A 23,892-nucleotide genomic window follows, 5' to 3' on the forward strand; every position below is an offset into this window, starting at 1 on the left:
GAAGTGGAGAGGAAGAGCAGAGGAAGAGGAAAGGAAGAAGAGGAGAGAAGGAGGAAGAGGAGAGGAAGAGGGAGACGAGAGGAGGTCGAAGACGCCCGCCGCCCCCGCCGCCCGCCTTCGGGCCCGGACCGGCCGCGGTGTCCCGGCGGCGGGGCTGCAGGCGCCGCGGTCCCAGGCTCTCCGCCGCGGGCGCGTCCGCGTCTTCTGGCTCCGGCCTCGGGCGGCCACGAGGACCAGCCGCCGCCCACCCCCCCGGCCCCGGCCCCGGCCCCGACCGCGGCCCTACTCGCTCGCGGGGGCCGGCGCCGCGCCCGGAGAACCGCTGGGCTGGGAAGGCGGCCGGAGCCGCGAGGCTGGCGGGGCGGAGAACAGCGGCTCCGAGCCGGGCTGCGCCGCCACAGGGCGGGGACAGCGGGGAGCCTGGGGCACGCCCACCCCTTCCACGCACGCACGCACGCACGCACGGACGCACGCACGCAGGCACACGCCGCCCTGGGCGCGCGGGCGGACGGCGGTGCGGTGGGCCGGGACGCGCATGCTCGCGGGGGCCGAGCCTCCGGGGCCTTCCGGCGGGGAGTGCGGGGGCGCCTGGCGGGCCCGGCCGGGCTCGGGTGCGGAGAGCTACGAGGCCGAACTGGGGCTTCCGTGGGTCCCGGAGTGAACGTCCGCCGGACTATCCGGCGGTCAGCGGTGCTTGCCCTCGTTCAACGCCGCCCAAACCAAACCCCGCTCTTGCAAAAAAAAAAAAAAAAAAGAAAAAACTACCGACAGTTTTGGGTGAATCCCCGACAGGTCCGCCTGGCGCGGCCGGTGGGGCGGGAACCGTGCAAGGGACACCAACTGGTCGGAAACGCGTAAAGGATTCAGCTAAATTGTTCAGAATCGGGCCCCGCCCCCCCTCCACCGGGTGGCTCAGTGGTTAGCGCCAGCCTTGGGCCCAGGCGTGACCCCGGGGTCCTGGGATCCCTGCAGGGAGCCTGCTTCTCCCTCTGCCTGTGTCTCTGTCTCTCTGTGTCGCTGATGAATAAACAAAAATCTTTAATTTTTTTTTTTTTTTTTTTTTTTTTAGAATCCTAGAGCAGAGGGGACAAAGGAGGTAACACTATGGTAGAGGAAGCTGAGACTTGCCTGTAAGCTCTCCAGTCCTCAGTGGTAAGGAAGAGACTACAGCCTTTGGACCCGGGAAACCAAGATGCGTGTGGATGCCCATCCGGAGCTCTTTCCAGGATCTTGGACTCAAAACCCGTTTAAGCATCCACGAGCTGTGCAGGGGGCTGCTCTGTAAGTAGAGTCTAGACAAACGACGATCCTGGGGGAAGCAGCAGGGTGGGAACGCGCGCAGGCGTGGGGGTTAGGTTTCCTCCCGTACCCGGGCTTGGCACGTCCGTCGGAACTGAGTCCTCCTAAGTATGTTACCTTTTACCTGCTGTTGCCAGGTGTGCCAGACTTCCTTCGCCTTAACGGATATTCTTCTTTATATCCAAGAGGAGATCTCTTGCAGGTTTGCTCTTATTTCCAAGACTTTATATCCAAGAGGAGATCTCTTGCAGTTTTGCTCTTATTTCCAAGAATAAATGCTACGGGTTTGCACATACCTACACTATGTCTGTGTTTGTCCATTTTATTTTATTTTTTTATTTTATTTACTCATGAGAGACACAAAGAGAGAGAGAGAGGCAGAGGGAGAAGCAGGGGAGCCTGACATGGGACTCGATCCTGGGACACTGGGGTCACGCCGTGAGCTGAAGGCAGACACTCAACCAATGAGCCACCTGGGCGCTCCAGTGTTTGTCCATTTTAATCTTAAAATTTATTTTTAAATAATGTTATTTTTTTTAAGATTTTATTTATTTATTCATGAGACGGAGAGAGAGAGGCAGAGACACAGGGAGAGGGAGAAGCAGGCTCCATGCAGGGAGCCTGACATGGGACTCGATCCTGGGACCCTGGGGTCACGCCCTGAGCTAAAGGCAGACGCTCAACCAATGAGCCACCCGGGCGCTCCGGTGTTTGTCCATTTTAATCTTAAAGTTTATTTTTAAGTAATTTGTTTTTTTTCTAAGGTTTTATTTATTCATTCATGAGACAGAGAGAGAGAGGCAGAGACACAGGCAGAGGGAGAAGCAGGCTCCATGCAGGGAACCCGATGAGGGACTCAATCCCGGGACCCCGGGGTCACGCCCTGGGCGGAAGGCAGGTGGTCAACCGCTGAGCCACCCAGGGATCCCCCTAAATAATTTGTTATTTTAATGACACTTTAGCCAGTCTGGATGCAATGACACATGGTCTTGCCTTCTTGGTGGGTGGGGCAGAGAATATAATAAACCATAAATATGACTCAATTCATACTATTTTTGAAAAGATACATAGGGATGAAAATCCCAAGGCAGAAAACAATCAGAACTCTGAAGTCCCAACCAATACACCATTAGTTTTTGTTTTTTTTTTTTTAAGATTTTATTTGTTTATTCATGAGAGTCACACAGAGAGAGAGGCAGAGACCCAGGCAGAGGGAGAAGCAGGCTCCATGCAGGGAGCCCGACGCAGGACTCAATCCTGTGTCTCCAGGATCAGGCCCTGAGCCAAAGGCAGGTGCCCAACTGCCGAGCCACCCAGGCGTCCCACACCATTAGCTCTTAAACAGAGACATGGTTGAAGATATAAGCCTTCCTTAACATATTTCTGAAAACTTTATCCCATGAGAAAAGTCTTCCAGTTTATTATATCTGAATCTCATTGTTAAGAAGAAAGAAAAAGCCTTCACCAAGAAAACAATATAATTAAGGACCGCATGAAGAAGTGCTGCAGCAGAGTTGGGAAGGAGAGGGAATCTACAAAAATCCGTAATTATCCAAGGATTAGTGCTCTGTATTAACAGAGTCCACGAAGGAAAAGTGCTTCACATTGTAAACGTTTAGGATAAAGCCAATGGCAGACTCATTCTGTAAGAATATTTGCAAATCTTTGCCTCGGAAAGCCAAGATGCATGTATAACAAGCCCAGATATTCTGAGGTCAGATTTTTTTTCCCCTGCTATCAGATCTTTCTTTCTTTCTCTCTCCTTTTTCTTTTCTTTTCTTTTCTTTTCTTTTCTTTTTTCTTTCTTTTCTTTTTTCTTTCTCTTTTCTTTCTCTCTTCTTTCTTTTTTTCTCTTTTCTTTCTTCTTTCTTTTCTTTCTCTCTTCTTTCTTTTCTTTCTTTCTTTTATTGGAGTTCAGTTTGCCAACATATAGCATAATACCCAGTGCTCATCCCATCAAGTGCCCCCCCCAGTTGATGTCAGATTTCTATGGTTAAACCAAACTCAACTGATTTCTGGAAGGAAAACGATCGTCACCCTGATTTCGGGTTCCACAGAATAAAGAAAGGTATTTTTGAGAGAAAGAAAACGAATATAGAAACCTGCGTGGTGGTAAAAGTCAAAAACTTTTCTCAGAAAAATATTTGGCCCCATTACCATAGAATTCATTATTATAGAAAAAGAAAATCACGTAGTGTTTGGGACGAAACATATCACCGAACCAGCAAACCTAACGACTCCTGAATCGGTTACCTTTAAATTAAGCAAAGGCTGAAAGGAAATAGAAAAGTTTCAAATAAATGTATCCATCATAATCCCAGTCTAAAAAAACATTTGCGTCGTAGACTCAGTCCTAACTTCGCAGTATTCTCAAAACGTCTCGCCGCAGGCTTTTCCTTGATGCCCCTTCATTAAAAAGGATTTTTCTCTCTCCTTTTTCCTGCCACCAGCCGGTAAAAAGGCATTTACGAAGCGTCCCACGCGCTGCGTGCCAGGAGCGAGATCACCCCGTTTGCCCTGGTTTGAGAATTCGCTCAACTTGGCCGCACGACGAAGGCCGTTCTCGGAGCCCCGAGCCCGCCCCTCCCGCCGCCCCTCCCGGCGCCGACACCGGGCCGCGGGGGAGACCTGGGGCACTCGCCCCTAAACCCTTAGCAGGTGCCGCGGGGCCCTCCGCGCGCAGCCACGCCCCTCGCCCGCGCCACGCCCCCTCGCCCCAGGCCCCGCCCCGGAAGTTGCGTCACGGCGCTCGTGCGCCCTGTCCCCGGATGCACTTCTCCATCCGGATTCTTAGAGCGGACTCCGAGCTCCACGGTCCCCTCCGCGGTTAGCACATGCGCGACGGCGCCGCTCCCTCTTCCTCCACCTCCGCCAGCCTCCGCCGCCCGGGAAGCCGCCGCCGCCGCCGCCGAGGAGTCAGGAAGTTCAAGATGGCCGCCGCGGAGACCCTGTCGCTGCGGGAACAGCCAGAGTAAGTAGTCTGCGGGCGCGCGGGGCGGCAGGCCGGGGCCGCCGGGCGGGAAGCGGCGCGGACCTGCGCGGGCGGGCGGGAAAGTTGAGGCCTCGCGGCGAGAAGCAAAGTTTGCGTTTCCCCGCGCGGTACGCGGTGGGGCGGGCGGGCCCCGGAGGCCGCGGCTGTTGGCTCGGAGGCGGCCGCGGCCTGCCGCGCGTCGTTGCCCCGGGAGGCGTACGCGCGAGCGGCCTCTACAGGTCCCGGGCGCCAGGCGGCTGCCGCCACTGTGCGGTCGCGCCTTCGTGCCCCCCCCTCCCCCCCGGGGCCGAGCGGAGCTCCCGGGCTGCAGGCGGCGGCGGCTGCAGAGAGCGAGCCCCGAGGCTGTGCGCGCGGGGCCCTGTGCTCGTCCTGGCTGCAGGGAGGAGAAGGGCAGCTGGGGAGCCGGGGCCAGCCTTGCCCCGTGGGGCTTCCGTCCCCCCTCCGCCCCTTGGCAGCCGACGGGCCAACTTGCAAACTTGAGGCGGACCGGGATCAAGTTCTTGGTTTTTGAGGCCTGACGTTTTTTGGCCTCGGGTTGCAGGGCTTCTTTGGGAGCCCGAGGGGAACAGGTCCCAGCTGCTTCCAAGCCGCCAGCGCTCTAGGTCTGTGATCAAAGCTAACGCGAGAATCTTTGCGGGCCAAGTTGAGCCCGTCACTCGCATAATGCCGCAGAGTCTTAATTCTTTGCTCGAGAGCAGTTATTCTACGTTCCGGTTCGGGTTGGGAAGGCTCACGCAAGAACCCCCGGAAGAGAGAGTGGATTCCAAGACCGTTCACGCCGCGACTGTTTTTGTGCATTAATTAGCATTACCTGTTTGTCTTTTAAATTCGTTTTAGGATAAGAGGTGGCTATGGTCTCCCAGCAACTAGGGGACGGAGAGGAGAAATTGTTGCCACGGGCTCCCCGGCATTTCACTGCTGTGCATTCAGTTCTGGACTCCTTAATCGTTTGCTTTACTCAGAGAATCACGCTGAGTCTTTTCATTAATGGTTTTTGGAGGCGGCCCTGTTTCTTCCCAACTTGACTTAGAAGAGAGCAGACGGATTGTGAAGTTTCTACTAGACTTCACCTCTTTTTGTTTCTCATCGAGTTGACAGAGTGGCACGGCTTCTGTGCCTCTGCCAGTGCGGTACAAATGTCGTGCAGCTGTTATTTCTAGCAGTCTCTTCAAAGTTCTGTAGCCTCGTGTCCGTTTATTTGATTTCAGGTACAGTTTAGATTCATTTTTCAGGAGCGCTTTTGTCGTTTTACATGCATATTCAAATACGAGACTTCATAACGAACACTTACTTAGCTTTTTAATGGCTTTTACTTTTGTCCATCCTCTTAACTCAGCCTCTTGATGGTTTTAAACATTTAAATTTTTATCTGCATTTGCTTATTTGCACTTAGCAAGTACCAGGTACTGTTCAGAGCACTGAGCAAATATCTTATCCTTATAACGACCCTCTGGAGGTAGATACTGTTATTTCCTGTATTTTACAAATGATTAAACTGAAGCATAGAGAAATTAAGTTAACTTGCCCAAGGTCACGCTAAGTGGCAGGCCCAGGATTTAAACCCAGGTAGTCTTAATACAGGAGCCTTGCTCCTAACTATGGTACTGTGTAAGTCACCCACTGTACATTGTGGCTCCCTTTTTTTTTTTTATCTATGATAGTCACACAGAGAGAGAGAGGCAGAGACACAGGCAGAGGGAGAAGCAGGCTCCATGCACCGGGAGCCCCGACGTGGGACTCGATCCCGGGTCTCCAGGATCGCGCCCTGGGCCAAAGGCAGGTGCCAGACCGCTGCGCCACCCAGGGATCCCCCATTGTGGCTCCTTTTAAACATAGCCTTTATGGTTTGAAATCCTTTTTATTGACTTACAGTGTTCCAGAAAGGTCCATCTTTTTGATGTGACAGTTCTAATTCTTTGAAGCTTAATTTTCCACACCCGATTTGGAAAAGGAGGGGTGGAGGAGTTCATTTTAAGACTGGATCCTTCAGATCCATTCTTATTTTTACATCTACATTAATTCTGCATTAAAGTAGTTGAAGTTGTCAGAGAAACGAGTTTAATTACTTTCTTTGTAAAGAAGTAATGGCATTCACTTTGCTCACCATTCTCTGTTTCCAAAGCATAAATTGAATGCCTCCCAAATAAGATGTCATTAAGAGTATCTTTTTTTAAAAAAATTCAAAGAGAAGTTAAAATAACGTTAGTGGTTGGTAATTAGTCTTTAAAGTTGTTTCATTGTGCCAGATGCCCAGAGACCATTGAAGGATGACTGTTACATTTAACAAAATAAGTGATAGAAATAGTGTTAACACTTACATATAGTCTTCACTTCAGATCAGCTTCGTTTCCAAATAATGTGATTTGAAGGATACTGCTCAATTCTCAGTAAGTCCTGTTTTATAACAAACCTGTTGTAGACCACGTTAGTTTAAACGTAGACCTGCTGAATGTGTAAATTGCAAGTGTTAAACTGCAAAATGTAACTGCTAAAATGTAAGTTTACGTATATGGAACTTAAATACCTGTATTTATTATAAATAGGAGCTATGCAAGAAGACTATCAAGTTTCTTAATAAGGGTACCTCTTCCTAAAATTTTAGAAGAAAGTTGTTGATGAACCTAAATTAGCTGCCTTAGCACAAGCTTGTTATATGCCTTTGACTCATTGAGTTCAGGTTTTCCTGATTGCTGACTTCAATTGGTATTTCCTATGGAATTTGCATTGAGGCGGGTGAGCTAACACTAGTGTAAAAGAAGTCTAAAATTATTAAGATTAAACTAATAGGCCCTAAGTCCTTACAGTGTCTACATCAGTAATGTAGTCCTTATTTCTTCGATTAAGTTACATTAGAAACTAGAGACGCTCATGGAAATAACTCTTGAGTGGCACTGGGCACCATGATGTAGCTTTGGATTCTCAGAAGTTTTAGAAGCTAGATTTGCTTCTGAAGAAAATTACTTCTGTTGGTAAACTCTTAAGGATTTTGATTTGCAACGCCTTAAAGACTTGTAAATTGTAGGAAGCATTAGAAAGGATTCAAAGAATAGACTTTTCTTGGGGAGGGAGATAGTTAAATCATTTGGGGATGTTGCATTCACCAGATACTTATATTCAGTGTGAGGCATTGGAGATATAACTGAGCAAAAGCAAAATATTTCCTGACAAGAGATGAGTGTAGGATAGCCAGTATAAGCCCAGCCGTATAGTCTAATGAATACAATTTTTATGTGTTAGCCAGTACAAATCATTTCATTGACATAACAGATTGCTTACTGAGTACCTGCTTACTATAGGTTAGATAGTTTACTAGACCTTAGGGATTGAGCAGTGAACTAAATAGATTAAGATTCGTCTCTAGTAGGGCGTATGTTACAGGGAGAGACAAGAATTAGGTGGTGGCAGTTACTTCAGAGGAAAAAATAAGCAGAGAAAGGGGATACGTGTGTGGTAGGGTGAGGATTATTATTAAAAGGAATCGGTGGGGAAAAAATTGAGAAAGTAATTTGAGCACAGACCTGAGGCTAGGCAAAGGAACAGCAATGCGTATGTGTGGGGAAAGCATTGCAGGTGGAGAAACAGCAAGTATGAGTTATCAAGGCCCTGCGGTAGGAATTTACCTATTGTTAGGGAAAGTGGTGTGGCTGAAGCACAGTGAGTGTGGGAGGAAAGTAGTAGGGGAGGTTGGGCAGATAGTGTGGGGCCTTGTGAACAATTTGGTTTTTACTCTGAATATGATAGGAAGTAATAATCAAGTTTCACACAGAGTAATGAGATGGTCTGACATTTAAAAGTATCTTCCAAGTAATGGAATACTAGCCTTCTCAGTAACTTGATGTGTGTTTGACCAAAGGCAAGAAGACCCTTAAAACTTCCTTGAAACTTCGTCTTCTCTATCCTATATACGGTGTTTCTTTAATACTTTGGTAGCATTTTATACATGAACTTACCGCTACAACAAGCCTCTGATTTATCAATACTATTATTTCCCTAATATGTACAGTTGAGAAAACTGAGGCCCGGAGGAGTAACTTGCCTAAACTGACGCTAGGTGTGTTATGTTGGAAACAGCATTTGAACAATGTAGCTTGACTTAATCCTTGCTCTTTGACCATATTGCTTAAAGTAACGTTCTAGTATCCGCCCTGACGGCTCCATGGTGTCATGGCAAGTAAATTTACTTATCCAGTCTCTGAGGAAGAATAATCTCTTACTTTGGGGGCGCTTAGTTTCTGCTTGGCACTGTTATGAGCCTTAATGACGCGTTAACCCATGCAGTCCTCACAGCTTGCTTTGAAGTTGGTGCTGTTTTCTCCATTTTGTAGATGAAGTGCCTGCAGACCAGACAGATCTTAAAATTTGCCTAAGGCCACATAAGTAGTAGGTATTGGACCCAGGATTTGAATCCATGCAGTCTGGCTCTGGAGACTGGTTCCTGAAGACACATTAGAGGATCTTTAGGTAGTTTAACCTTTAGCTTATTGACTAGAATTGTGTACTTTGGCCACTGAGGTTTTATATACCTGAAAATCATTTTCAGCCTTTAAACAGGTTCTCCATATATCGAATTAGCTTCATTTAGTTTTTCTCATACTTTTCCCCCGTAAGTTAAGTTTCAGGAAAAAAGATACATACCACCACTTTTTTAGGTCGTGCGATGGGAGATGATGCCAAGGGAAGGGATGTGGTTACCTATATGACGATATAACTGTATAAAGAACTGTATAAAGAACTGAAAATGTTTTGTATCAGGACCCCTGGATGGTTCATTCAGTTAAACGTCTGACTCTTAGTTTTAGCTCAGGTCGGGATCTCAGGGTCCTGGAATGAGCCCCATTTTGGTCTCCGTGTTACGCACAGCTGCTTAAGGATCCTCTCTCTCCCCCCTTCTGCCCTTTCCCCTGCTCGTGTTCTCCCTCTCTCTCAAATAAAATTTTTTTTAAAAAGGTCTTTGTATCTTCTTAAATCTGTGATTTCACCTTCTCCCCTCAATAATAGAACCATATTGAGGTTTTTTTTTTTTTTTTTTCACATAAAGATATCACACTTTTTCTAGCTCTTTGAGAAAATTTGATGATCCAGATTATTGGATTATTGGATACAAAGAAGACAAAGATTATTGTCTTCTTTGTATCCCATTAGAGAGAAGTCGGTCCAAGCCAAAATCTCTGAACCAGAAGATACAGCCTTCTCTGCAGCTTTCTTAAGTACTTCTTTCTCACAGTCCACAGTACCAAAGCTCTTGCCTTGTGGTAGTAGTTGTGTGTTCTTCATGTTCTCCACACCCCTCATTGTTGTCAACTAACAACTTTGCAAGTGTACCTCGGGTGTGTCACCCCTCTCTTCCAGTTCCTGCCTAATGGCAGTATCCTTATAGACCACCTATCCAGCAACCTAATCCTGGGCCTCTGATCCCAGTGAGCCTCAAAGTCTGTCTCAACTACTGACTTCCAGAATCTTGTTTAATATCTTTTTATCTCCTGGATTAGGTCTATTTGAGATCGTAACCATTAGACCAGTTTCTTCAGAAGTTTAATCCCTGGCAACACCGATCTGCTTATAGTGTGCTATTTATAACTGTGCCTTTGTCACCTTTATTTCCTAGGTAAAGTATTCTTTTCCCTTCGGGTTAATTTCTTACTCATTCTCTAGGACAGTATTAGTCTTTATAATCTACATACCTTCTCAATAAACATTCCTTCTCTCCTTTCAGAGTCCCTTCCTAACAAATAGCTTGGGTTTTTCTTTGATCTCCTTGACCATTTTCTGAATGATTCTAGGTGATCTTCAGTGTTCCGTAATGCCCTTATTTGGGTCTTTATCATTGCATTCTTCCAGTGTTTCATGTGACTTTCTTTTCCACTGGACTGTAATTTCCTTGAAGGTGGTAGATACTGGTCTTGTACATCTTTGTTTTCCTGCTACCTTTCTTAATGCCTTAAGTGGTATAGTGATTATATATTTCATATATATATATATATACACACACACACACACACACATATATGTATATGTATATATATATTAGAAGAAATTGATTCTGGGGCCCTTGTGTGGCTCTTGTCAGTTAAGCATCTGACACTTGATTTCAGCTCAGGTTATGATCTCAGGATCAAGAGATTGAGCCCTGCATCCGGCTCCATGCTGAGTGTGGAACCTACTTAAGATTTTTCTCTCTCCCTCTCCTTCTGCTCCTCCTCACCCACCTCTACCCTGCTTACTCTTGGGGGGAAAAAATGAATTCCTTAATTCTTAAAATAAGAACAAATAATAAATTTACTAAAAGTACAGGAGTACATAATTTGAAGGACATTGACAAAATAATCCATATCTTCCTCCAATAATAGTGTGATAGTCTGCATCCAGATGATTTAAAATCTGTGGAGTTCGTCCCATATTCTGGAATGTGATGATTTAGTATGGAGTGATTTTAAAGGAGAGGGTTAAATAATGCTGTTGTAGCCTTTAACCTGGGATTAATAAACAGTAAGGATTTAGCCAAATAATTTAGAATCATAAACTATTTCAGCATAGCCCAAACATTTAAGCAAAAGCTACCCCTCTGATGTAATTACTTTTATTATTATTATTTACATGGTACCTATCAATATGAGCATATTTTGGGAAACTAATCTTTCATTTGAAATTTAAAGAGATTAGCACAGTGAACAAATTCTAGTTGAACCACAGGCTTTTGCTGACATTGGACTGTTGTTGACTTGCAGGAGACCCTTTGATGTGATTGAATCTAGTACCACATGATTGCTCAGTGGCCACCACAGGCTGAGTGTCTTAACTCCTTGGCCAGCTCACTTTGAAGTTTTAACCCTTGGGGGTATGTTACGCTCAACAACCAGCCACCAGTGCACACTGATAAGAGTGCTTGTTTTGGGCATAACTGAATATTGGCTGTAAAGATTTTAGAAAGAAAAAGTATACTTCTCAACCTAAAGTGAAGAAAGAGAGTAGTCTCCCAACATATTGCAGTATGTTTTACGGAAAAAGAAAATGGAGAGGGGTGTCTTTGATGTTAAATCTGTGTGGGGAATTATGATTTAAAAACAAGTAACTGAATGACTATTAAAATCAATATTAACATTTCACGGTACTGATTTTTAAATTTTTTCTATTAAAGATTAATCTATGTATGTAATCTATATATTTGAGTTCAACTATTAGAAACAAAGTTAAATCATTAAGTCTGTTGTTGCCATATGTCTTTTTAATAAAATATCTGAAGCTGCTCTGAAGATATTTCAATGACAAACTTCGTGTATTACACTGAGATGTATTTTATTATTATTTTGTTGCGACTAAACACTTGATAAATGATATAATTTTGAAATGTGTTTGATACATTTATAGGATGGAAGATGCTGATAATTCCGAAAAGAGTGTAAATGAAGAAAATGGAGAAGTATCAGAAGACCAGTCTCAAAATAAGCACAGTCGTCACAAAAAAAAGAAGCATAAACACAGAAGTAAACATAAGAAACATAAACATTCCTCAGAAGAAGACAAGGATAAAAAACATAAACATAAGCATAAACATAAGAAACACAAAAGAAAAGAAGTTATTGATGCTTCTGACAAAGAAGGTATGTCTCCAGCTAAAAGAACTAAACTTGATGATTTAGCTTTGCTGGAAGACTTGGAAAAACAGAGAGCCTTGATTAAAGCTGAACTTGATAATGAGTTAATGGAAGGAAAGGTCCAGTCTGGGATGGGGCTCATATTGCAAGGTTATGAGTCTGGCTCTGAAGAAGAGGGGGAGATTCATGAAAAAGCAAGAAATGGAAATAGGTCTAGTACCAGATCTTCAAGTACAAAGGGGGGTAAACTTGAACTTATGGACAATAAAAATAGTACAAAAAAGCGAAGTAAAAGCAGATCCAAAGAACGGACTAGACATAGGTCTGATAAAAAGAAAAGTAAGGGTGGTGTTGAAATAGTTAAAGAGAAGACAACTAGGAGCAAGTCAAAGGAGAGGAAAAAGTCTAAAAGTCCATCCAAAAGAAGTAAGTCTCAAGATCAAGCAAGAAAATCAAAATCTCCTACCCTTAGAAGGCGATCTCAAGAGAAAATTGGGAAGGCCAGGTCTCCTCCTGATGACAAAGTTAAAATTGAAGATAAAAGTAGATCAAAAGATAGAAAAAAATCCCCAATTATAAATGAAAGCAGAAGTCGTGATCGAGGCAAAAAATCCAGATCCCCAGTTGACTTAAGAGGTAAATCCAAAGACAGAAGATCACGATCCAAAGAGAGAAAATCAAAACGATCTGACACAGATAAAGAAAAGAAGCCAATTAAATCTCCCTCTAAAGACGCTTCTTCTGGGAAAGAAAATCGGTCACCCAGTAGAAGACCTGGTCGAAGTCCTAAAAGAAGAAGTTTGTCTCCAAAACAACGGGATAAATCAAGAAGAAGTAGATCTCCACTTGTAAATGATAGAAGGTCTAAGCAGAGCAAATCACCTTCCCGAACTCTGTCTCCTGGGAGAAGAGCCAAGAGCCGATCCTTGGAAAGAAAACGAAGAGAACCAGAAAGGAGACGACTTTCTTCTCCAAGGTAACTTGTTTTTAGAATGTTAGTGATTTTTTACCAATGCACTATATTTTAAAAAGAAGAAACTAGAACTTGTGGACAAGAAATGAGGTAGTATAATCAATCTTAAGGTGTTAAGTAGAGTTTTATGGTTTTAGGTAGATCCTATCCACTAACTATATTAATATTTGTACTTTTTTCAATGAGAAACTTGACCAAGGGATTTACAAATATTGGACTTGGTAACAGAATCAGTGTGGTTTTTTTTTTTTTTTTTTTTTTTTTTTAAGTTATTGACTTAGTATCCGATATACAGAAACACTCCTTTAAATCCAAGTGATTTGGCTGATGAATCTATGTATACCCATTTATGGGAAGTGAGGGGAATTTCTAGAGCAAGGATTATTACAGTATAAGCTAAAATTTTTAACTTTAAAAAAAAGGTATCAATTTAAGGATTATGATGTGTCCATTCTTTTGAATTGGCATGATTTTGAATTCTAATATAAATTGGGACTACCAAATCTTTTTTGCACCCAAAATAAATTTAAAGCAAATGTGGACATCTTTTTCTATTACTAATTATTTTACATAAATCTCATTGTTTAAGTCTTAAGTTTAGGAAGAAGTATAGTGTGTAAGAAATGATTTTTATTTTTTTTTACCAATAATAGTAATAATTCACATTTGCATAATACTTTTACCCCATTGGGTTTTTTTCTCAAATTCTCGTGATTTTCTCTCATAAAGCGAAGTGATTCTCCTATTCAATTTATAAATGAGAAAATAGATTGAGAGATTATTTAGTTTACTGAGCATCATATAACTAATAGGTGATTAAGGCACATGAAGGATTTTAGCAGAGTGAGTGGGAATTGTTTAAACTGCTTTAGAACCGATTTTTTTAGTATCTCTATGTTGAATAATTGGACATGTGAAATTAGCCAAGTTTAGCTTAAAAGAATGTTGGCTTATACTATGTAAAGATACAAATTCCTAGCCACGTATTGTGTGTAAGTATAAATGCAAGATGACCCTGAAGTTTAAATTATTTTCTGAAAAATTTCAAGAATGCTGTTTTCAAAGTGCTGTGTCTTAAATACTCTTGCTTTTTATGACACTGTAATTAAATGGCCCCCTTCTTCGTTTCCTTTAGCTTTCTAAATTGAGTTGTTAGTGTTGCTGATTATGTTCTCTAAAGTGTTTCTAAATGATCTTTGTTTCAATTTGCTTTCCATTTGAAAAGGAAATTCTGAGCAGTTTTTTATTAAGGACTAGAGTTGAATATATGAAACAAAGTTTTTTTTGCTTACAGAAAAGATACTAATTAAAGGGAAATTCAGATAGGCAAAAGCCTGTAAAATCTCTCCTTTTTGAGCCCTCCACTACCAGTCATACTATTGTGTCCTCCTAGCCTTTTTTTTTTTTTTATGGACATAAATACAGTTTATATGAATGTTCTTACTTATAGAAGTGGAGTCTTACATGTTAACATGTGATTTGCTTTATTTTATGAAACATTTCTATGACCATAAACATCTTTTTTAGCTCTTTATATAGCAGCACCGTATTTCACAGTACAGATACACAGTAATGCATTTGAGTTTTGAACAACACAGGGGTTATGGGTGCCGGTCTACCACACAGCCAAAAATGGACCTATAACTTTTGACTCTCCAAAACATAATTCTAATAGCCTATTCCTAACTGGAATCCTTAGAAAACATATATTTTGTATGCTGTAGTATCGTATACTGTATTCTTAAAAGAAAGTAAGTTAGAGGTAAGAAAATCATAAGGAAGATTAAATACATTTACAGTGCTGTATTGTGTTAAAAAAAAAAAACCAATCTGCCTGTAAGTAGACCTACGCTGTTCAAAACTACATGTTCAGGGGTCACCTCTGATCATTCCCTTGCAGAAACATGAAAATTTTGGTTGATTCCAGTTTTTCACAATTGTATGCAAAGATGTCCGTTGGTTATATGTGAAGTTTCTTTATAGAATAGATGCATAGAAGTGAAATTGCAAAGTCTAAGGTAATGTGCATTTACATTTTATAAAGTATTGTCAAATGTCTTTCTAGGAAGGATATACCAATATATATATCCTCGACTAGATGGACTGTCCCTTTCTCTAATCCCTTACATGCATTTGCTGTTTTAAGGTTAACATTGATTGTAAGATGCTGTTATATGTGATATATTAAAAATGAGACACTATATTGCAAAAATGTCAAAATTTAGGCAGAGGACAGTCTTCAAACTGAGGAAATGGAGTACTGTCCCTTAGGCAAGTTTTATCTGGAATTAGAATCCGTGGCTTTAACAACATGAATAACCTTTGTAATTCTTCAAATTGTGGGAAGGAGGAAGTAGACCTTTTACTATGTGCGTACCATAATACCAAAATGTCATTGTGATTTTCTGAATTCAAGTTTTGTTAAAAAACATGTTAATATGTGCATACTGTCTTCAGGTTAGTGTACCCTTTCTTAAGATGTCCTTTATATGCAAAACAAATTCATTAATTCGATGTATTTTTTTTATTAACTTGTATTTGGTCCCCTTAAGAACACGACCTCGAGATGATCTCCTCAGTAGACGTGAAAGATCAAAAGATGCAAGCCCACTCAATAGGTGGTCTCCGACCCGAAGAAGGACAAGTAGATCTCCTATTAGAAGACGGTCTCGTTCCCCACTCAGACGTAGTAGGTCACCGAGGAGAAGAAGCAGGTCTCCACGGAGGAGGTAGAGATATGTTACATATGTTGACCTTATAATTCATTAAACTGTGTGCTTTGAAGCTTTGTATTAGCTCAGTTGGTAGGTTTTCTTAAAGATCATTTTTCTCTGAAAAGTTGTAGCTGTGATCCTGTGTAGTTTCCTTTTTACTAGTGTGATATTTCACACGCACACACTGGTTTTTCTTTAATAGATGTTTCTTTCAAATTTAAATAAATCAGCATTAATTGAAAACTCAGTCTTTTAAAGGGGGAATGCTTTTTTCCCTTTCTTAAGCTAAATAGGTGACCGATGCTTACTGGTTTTTTTTTTTTTAAACAGGGTAGATCAGAAGGTAATAAATAAGTAGCCCAGTTTCCTGGCATTATGTAATTGCAAATACTGTGTCTGTTTTTCTATTAATTTATATTTGGTTCCCTTAGAACAAACCTAACTCAAGATGATATCCTCAGTAATTGTGAAAGACTGGGCAAAACACTTGTTTAAGTCAGAATAGAAACCATTTTACGTGAAGCACATAAAGGGAGTTGGTTAATCAAAGTGTTGATTTGTGAAGCAGGAATCATTTAAAAATATATGCATTAAATATTTTTTCTTAAGGCTTATTTATTTTAGAGAGAGTGTATACACAAGTTGGGTGAGGGACAGAGGAAGAGGGAGAAGACCTCAAAAGACTCCCCACTTAATCAACTCAAGCCTTTCAGGTGCCCCGTGTGTTAAATATTTTCACTCAAATATAAATGGACTTCATATGCCAATTTTTTAATGTTTTTTAATTGAACTAATACATGAATGTAGTTTAAAAAGACAGCACTCCAAAGGCTTATATTCCAACCAGTGAGTACATCTTGACATCATCTGAGTATTTTCATATACTAGATTTCTTGAAGGGCTTTGTCTGAGGTGGTATATGTTTAAATTTTTGAAGTTATTGCCGTATTATCTATTTCTTACTTTGGAAAATTATGTTTCTTTCTTTTTTCTTTTTCTTTCTTTTTTAGTAAGCTCCACCGTGTGGGGCTTGAAATCAAAACCAGGAGATTAAAACCTGAGCTGACATCAAGAGTTGGATGCTTAACCAACTGAGCCACCCTGGTGCCCCAACAATTACTTTTTTTAATCCCACCCCTCACACTTTCTTTTCTACCTAATTGGATCACATTTCTCTCTGCTTCCAGTTACAGTTATTATGATCTTGTACAATATTGCTCATTGCTGAGCAGATAGTCACAGGAAGGGGACAAGCTAATGCTTCTAGCCTTCTGTCTCCAGACTGACTGATAGGCCTGCTCATTACCATCATTGTAGAATTTGTTTTCCCTTTTCTGTCCTCTGAGTATTCCATTGTTTCTGTCTTATTTTGTGGTTCCCTTCCCTGTATGCAGCATCTTCATGTTTTACTTCCTTGCTTTGTTAATGCATCTCTGATAGCTTCCTATGGAAAGGACACTTTGGGGGACCTTTGTTTCTTAAAAGCCTTTTTATTTTATTTTTTTAATCCTCATTGCTGATTTGATTTGTCAAAGAATAGAATTGCAGGTTGAAATCATTTCTTCTTAAGAATTTTGAAATTGTTATTTCACTGATTTTTAGTTTCCAATATTGCTATTGAGAAGTGCTATCTATTTATTTATTTGACACGTACATAAGTAAGAGTGAGAGATGGAGAAGCAGGCACAAGGCAGGACTCCATCTCAGGGCCCTGAGGTGATGACCTGAGTGGAAGGTGCCCAGTGTCCTATTCTGATGCTTGGGCATTTCTTACAGGACTTAATTTTTCTCTTTTCCTCTCCTTTTATAATAAATGTTCTACATTCTGGAATTCCGCTATAATGTGCCTTGATGCATGGTTCTTTTCTTTCCATTGATTTTGCTGGGCACTATATAGGCCCTTTTAAAGCAGGAAGATGATAGCTAGCTATTCTGGTAAATTTTCTCTCTTTTGTTTTTGTTTTTGTTTGCTTTCCTGCCCATTATTTTCTCCCCCTTCCCCTCCCTCCATTGGGCCTTCTATATTCCACTGGTTTCCCCCCCACCACAGTCATCTTTTATGTTTGTCCTTTTCTACTTTTTGTCTGAATTTTTCCTTTCTATTGATTTTTTTTTTCTCCTATGCTTCTGTATTTTTATTTCTAAGACTTACCGGCTGTTTAATTTTTTATATGCCTTTTTACTCATGTTTTATAGAAATAACATCTCAAAGATGGTAATGAGTTTATTTTTGGGAGTTTTTATTCTTGATAGTTCTTTTTACCTGTACTTTGTTTCTTCCCAGATCCCTTTTGCTGTTCCTTTACCTTTTTGAGGACTTCATTCAAACAGCTGGGTCCTTCTTGTTGCCTATTCTCAATTAAAACTTAGCTGCTGAGAAAGCTGAATGGAAGCTTTCTTCATTCTGAGAATGTAGAATTTGTGGATTAGTGGGTATCACTTCAGTGTGATTAAATCTCTTTAGCATATCAATGACTGAAGCTCTTTTCTTTTGGGCTAGCGGTTTTCTAGAATCCTCTCATCTGCTGGAGAACATTGACATGGCTGCCAGGAGAGTTATGGTTCTTCATAAAGTAGACTTCCGCTTAATCCTTTCATGTTCAGGACTGTGCCTCCCTGCTACCTGGGTCAGTTTTTATAACAACCGACACCTCTCAATAAAATAAATTTTAAGTACTCTGCCAGAATGTGAAGGGAGATGGTTAGTATTTTCTACTGAGTTAGAAAAGGGAGTATACAAGAGCCTATTTCTAAAGACTTTCAACCAGTTCTTTTTAGCTTTTACCTCACATATCCAGCAGAATATGGTGTCTCCAATTCTTGAGGATTTCCTGGGTTTTGTGGCATGCAATTTACTTGTTTCTTATTTACTTTGTCTGATTTTGTTGGACTAATATTTAGATTTGATTTGTTAATGTTCTTGACATTTCTGCTGTCATAGTTTTTCCCAGTCTCTTTGCCTGAGGATTTTCTTTTCAGTTGTTCTTTTCATGTCATTTTAGTAAGGGTTTTGGAGAAATGTGACATAAGCAAGGTAGTCAGATGTGACATTAACAGAGTTTGCCAGTTCCTTCTAGACTTAGCAGCCTTTTCTGTTTGGAGGTTCCACAGCATCTTTCTAACATAAACTTTGCCTTTAATTCTTGAGCTATAATAGTTTTTGTTTAACATGAGGCAAGACCTTTATGCACTTATAAAAATGTCTGAAGACCAAAATAATTAGACTTTTTGTCACGTTTCTTTTCTATACCTTATTATTGGTGATATATATATATATATTTTTTTTTTTTGGTTTATTGAAACATTCACATAAACTAAATTCACCCTTTTTTGGTGTAGTTACATGAGTTTTGATGAACACATAGTCCCATAATCATAATCAAGAACATTTCCATTGCCCACAAAGTTCTTTTGTGCCCCTTTCACAGTCCAGTAAGAACAATAACTGTGTTTTAGTTACCTTCAATTAAGTTGATTACTCCAGTCTCTCTGATACATTATTTTACTTTAAATTTTTAATTAACTTTTTAAAAAAAATTTTCATTTTTATTTATTTATTTTTTAAAGATTTTATGTTTATTCATTCATGAGAGACACAGAGAGAGACATGCACAGAAGGAGAAACTGGCTTCCTGCGGGGAGCCTGAAATGGGACTCCCTCCCAGGACCCTGGGATCACGCCGAACCCAAGGCAGATGCTCAAACGCTGAGCCACTCAGGTGTCCCAAAGATTTCATCTTTAAAATAGTTTTAGGTTCGCAGCAAAATTGAGCTTTGGAAAAATACGGAAAGTTGCTGTATACTCCTGCCCCCAGCACACCCACAGCTTCCCCACCTTGTACTTTAAATGTGTGTATATATATATAAGTTTTTTTCCCCAAAATAGGGACAGAGGTCGGAGGAGCCGGTCACGCTTGAGAAGGCGGTCTCGATCACGGGGTGGTCGTAGACGTAGGAGCAGAAGCAAAGTAAAGGAAGATAAATTTAAAGGAAGTCTATCAGAAGGAATGAAAGTTGAACAAGAATCTTCATCTGATGATAAGTAAGAATGGAATATCCCATAATTTCCTTTTTTTCCAATTTAGACAAGTACTATTTGACCTGAAATTCTTTGATTTCCACCTGGATGTTGTAAGTGAATCTATTAATTAGGTCTTGAATTTGAAAGTTAATTTTTTGTGCATATCTTATAGGTTATGTGACGGAGGTCATGCTTTTCTGAATTTAGAGGTTTCAGTTGGACTGGAGTGAATATCATGAGCCTTCTCTTCATTTTTGTTAGGGACAACAGATCTGTTAAATAGCCCTAGCAATCTTGACTAGCAGTTTCGTAGTGGTTGGAGGAGCAGGGGGTGGTATACGAATTTTTAAACTTCTTAGTTTGTGTAAAAAGATTACATACTTTGCAGTTGAGGCTATTTGGTAATGGGTATGTCTGTTACAGTGTAAAAGCTACAGACACATTTCATTGTCTAATGGAGAAATGTTTTTTAGTGCGAATTTAGTTGTCTAGATGGAACATCTCAAGAACTAAGATAATTTAGAGCAGTGGCCCTCGGCTGGGGTAATTTGCCTCTCTGAGGACATTTTGGCAATATCTAAAGGTATTTTTGGCTGTCATCTTGTGGTTAGAGATCGGAGATACTGTTCGGCATTTGCTAATATACTGGACAGCGCCCTCTTCCATATCGAAGAATTGTCAAAATGTCAATAGTGCTAAGGTCAAGAAAGCCCAGTCAGAGCTAGTGATATGCAAATTAAGTGAGGAATGTTAAACATAGATCCTGGTACCTTGAGAATACACTTTGCTTACTCATCTGCAGCAAAATAGCAGATCATAGAAAAGGTGCGAGAAGGGATGGTAAAGATTACGGAGTTCTTTGGGAAGAAATTGGGACTAATCAGGCAGGTCTGGGAGGTAGAGTCACATTCCCCTTCAGAGTGCATGTGAAAATTTACATGTGTGTTTTTGATGGGGAAAGGATCCATAGCTTTCCCAGTGACCCAGAGAAGGTACTGGTTGCTTGTGTGTCTCACTCTCTTAATCTGTTGGGGTTAAAACTGAGGCTGGCTGAGTGAAATGACTTGAGTAATACCACGGTCATGGTAGAGCCAGGGATTACTCTTTTGAACTTAAGGATCTTTCTTCTGTTCCCTAGTTTGGTGCCATGAAACAAATGATGAAAATAATGAGACAGAGGAAGGTTGAATTAGTTGCCAGGATTCCAAACCAGGCAACTGAGAGAGTTTAGAAACGGGAGAAAAAGAGTAAGATGGCTTAAGACTTAGGCTGGAGCTTGTGGATGACCTGTGTTTTCAGTTTTTATTTTTAAATTATGTAATAGTTCTGGTTTATGGCTCCCTAAGGATGTTTGAAATTAAGTGTGTGTGTGTGTGTGTGTGTATGTGTGTGTATATATAATATATATATATATATATTTTTTTTTTTTTTTAAGCCTTGAAGACTTTGATGTAGAGGAAGAAGATGAAGAAGCTCTAATAGAACAGAGAAGAATACAGAGGCAGGCAATTGTTCAGGTATGTGATATTAAAGTTTTGAGCAATCCTTAAACAATTATTCTTAGTAAAAGGTTTTTTGGGATCCCTGGGTGGCGCAGCGGTTTGGCGCCTGCCTTTGGCCCAGGGCGCGATCCTGGAGACCCGGGATCGAATCCCACGTCGGGCTCCCGGTGCATGGAGCCTGCCTCTCCCTCTGCCTGTGTCTCTGCCTCTCTCTCTCTCTCTCTGTGACTATCATAAATAAATAAAAATTAAAAAAAAAAATAAAAAAAATAAAAGGTTTTTTACTTTAATAAGGAAGTGATGTTAGTAACAATTGAGTAAGTCTTTAAAAATCATATATGTGAAATTATATGAGACTTGAAAAGATAATTTCCTAATAAAGTTGAAATACTTGCCCCTTTTTACATATAGGACTCTAACAACATTTGAAGCTTCCTTTTTTTTTTTTAAGAAAGCCCTCGTAAATGAGTATAGAATAAATTGGAGGAATTTTGTTTCACAAAAAATTATGCCTTTTTCTATGGGGGGGCATTTTAATGACTAAAAAAAGTACATTTCCTTGTGTAGATGTGATTGCTTAAATAGAACATCTCAGTAATTTAAAAAGTAGTTTAGAGGTAGGTAATTAAGAAAATGGGGTGGAGAAAGGGGTATTGTACATAGATCTTTGTATTGTCATTTAATGATCAGGTTACCTGCCTTCATAGATTATCAGTTACATCTTGGCCATCCTGAGATAGAGCCATGGCCATTAGATCCTTTGTGGATGGCAGTCCCTGTAAAGTGTAAAGTTTTCTCCTAATAATGGCAGGGTGAGTGATGGAGTTGAGAACACATTCTGGAAGAAGTGAAAAAATGTTTAGGTCCTATAAGGAAGACAGCAGACAGAAGGAAAGAAGAGATGTGCCAGCTCTCCTACATATACATAGCAAATCATAAATCAGGCACTGGTGGGTCAGAGGAAAGGAAAGAACTTGAATCACCAGAGGATATGGGCCAAAACTGGAGTTTCAGATAAACACTTTTCTGGGGCACTGATGAAATTGTTGTTATTAGACTGATATCCCTAGAGACTTGGTTGAATCTTTTTTTGTTCTTGCCCAGGTCCACAATCCCTTATCTCCAGCCCTTGGGGCCAGATGTGCTTCAGAACTCAGAACTATTTGAATTTTAGAAAGGTAATATGGTGCATCTATGTATATTATTTAGCCCCACTAGTGGGGTCTAGAACAGGAACAGCACCCCATTATCAAACACATTAGTGTTTCTGCAGTGAGGCATATTATGTTCACAATGGGGGAGATTTAAAAAAAGACTATAAATAGTTTCACATCTATTAGGTGAGGCTTTGTCTCCTCAGGAGTGTGCACCAAACATAGAAAAACTTATTCAGAGTTTTGTGAGTTTTGGAGTTATATGTAAGGGATTGCGGATCTGATTCAATCAAGGCATCAGTACCTTTTTAAAATTTTTAACATTTACACTCTTTTCAGTGCAATACCTCTTAGCAAATATGCGTCGGATTTTATGAAAATAATATGTTGTATTTTTGTTACAGAAATATAAATATCTTGCTGAAGATAGCAATATGTCTGTGCCATCTGAACCAAGCAGTCCCCAGAGCAGTACCTGTACACGGTCACCCTCTCCAGATGACATTCTGGAAAGGGTAGCTGCTGATGTTAAAGAGTATGAACGAGAAAATGTTGATACATTTGAGGCCTCAGTAAAAGCCAAGCATAATCTAATGACCGTTGAACAGAATAATGGTAAGTTAGATTTCTATTTGGACCATTCTTTTTCTGAATTTTTAGTTCTGTAAATAATGAAAGATTGTTTTAGGATGGGGAAATATGGAAAGGATTAGAAACATTGCCCTTGCTAAGTCTTATGATAATAACAATATTAAATGTTCCCTATAAATGTTTTTGACTAGTTGACGTAACCTAAACAGTATTATACTGAATCCCATGTATTCATTACCTTCCGTCAGGGCTGCCTGGCCGGTTTAGTCATAGCATGTGGCTCTTAATCTTGAGTTTGAGTTCAAGCCCAGCTTTGGGCATAGAGCTTCTTTTTAAAAAAAAAAAAAAAAAAAAATGTCATTGCCTTCTGTTTTGTTTGCTAGAGTATTTTAAGCAAATCCCAGCCATGATTTCATTTCATCTATAAATACTTCATTTTGTATCTCTGCTAGATAAGGACTTTAACAACGACAACAAAAACAGTTCTTGGGTGCCTGGGTGGCTCAGTCCAGTTAAGTGTTCAACCATGATTTCTGCTCAGGTCTTGATCTCAAGGTCCTGGAACTAAGCCCCATATTGGGCTCTACACTCAGCCGGGAGTCTGCTTGAAGATCCTCCTTTACTTCTCTCCCTTCCCTCTGCTGACACTTTCTCTAAATAAAATCTTTAAAAAATAAAAAAAACACTACTTATATCTAAATAATTGATCATTTTTTAATGTCTTTCTAATTACAATTGGTTTAAATCAAAATCCAAATAAGATGCACATATCTCTTAATCTCCGTCTTTAAGAGTTATTCTCATCCTTCTCTTCCCCCTCTTTCCATATACTTGTGGAGATAACTCGGGCCATGTGTCCCATAAACTTTTCTTTCCATTCTGATTTTGCCACATTCTTGCATCATTTATCTTATTTCCTCTATCTCAGTGTTTCTTGAATCGAATAAAAGTGTTAAAGACTTGAGTAGATTTAAGTTAATTTTTTTGGCAAGAATACTGCATAAATGGTGGTGTGTACTTGCATCACATCAGGTGGTTTGTGGTGTGTGCTTGT

At 40.7% G+C, this 23,892-nt stretch overlaps 1 protein-coding gene and 1 long non-coding RNA gene across 15 annotated transcripts in view; both read left to right on the forward strand.

Annotated features, from left to right (window-relative positions):
* The first annotated feature begins 528 nt into the window (after positions 1–528).
* LOC106557518 lies at positions 529–1,594 on the forward strand. 3 transcript variants are annotated; one of them, XR_005384223.1, is made up of 3 exons: positions 529–854; positions 1,070–1,281; positions 1,437–1,594. It is a non-coding gene; the product is annotated as an uncharacterized LOC106557518 (long non-coding RNA). The 3 variants fall into 3 exon arrangements; XR_005384224.1 differs by having other exon boundaries at positions 529–792; XR_005384222.1 differs by having other exon boundaries at positions 529–777.
* Positions 1,595–4,060: 2,466 nt separating this feature from the next.
* Positions 4,061–23,892, forward strand: part of PRPF4B (pre-mRNA processing factor 4B) — a 37,154-nt gene continuing 17,322 nt past the window's right edge. For 10 of the 12 annotated variants that reach the window (XR_005384226.1, XR_005384227.1, XR_005384228.1 and 7 more), the window contains exons 1-6: positions 4,062–4,270; positions 11,657–12,859; positions 15,409–15,585; positions 19,457–19,612; positions 21,027–21,108; positions 22,652–22,862. Coding sequence is in view for 2 of the 12 variants with exons in the window: in XM_038584052.1 (XP_038439980.1) it covers positions 4,134–4,270; positions 11,657–12,859; positions 15,409–15,585; positions 19,457–19,612; positions 21,027–21,108; positions 22,652–22,862 (1,966 nt within the window). In the remaining 10 variants the exon portion in view is untranslated. Of the gene's footprint in view, positions 4,271–11,656; positions 12,860–15,408; positions 15,586–19,456; positions 19,613–21,026; positions 21,109–22,651; positions 22,863–23,892 lie in introns of all 12 variants that reach the window. The other 2 variants (XR_005384235.1, XM_038584053.1) reach the window with 1 other exon arrangement.

Source organism: Canis lupus, chromosome 35, assembly GCF_011100685.1.
Source record: "Canis lupus familiaris isolate Mischka breed German Shepherd chromosome 35, alternate assembly UU_Cfam_GSD_1.0, whole genome shotgun sequence".
NCBI lineage: Eukaryota > Metazoa > Chordata > Mammalia > Carnivora > Canidae > Canis > Canis lupus.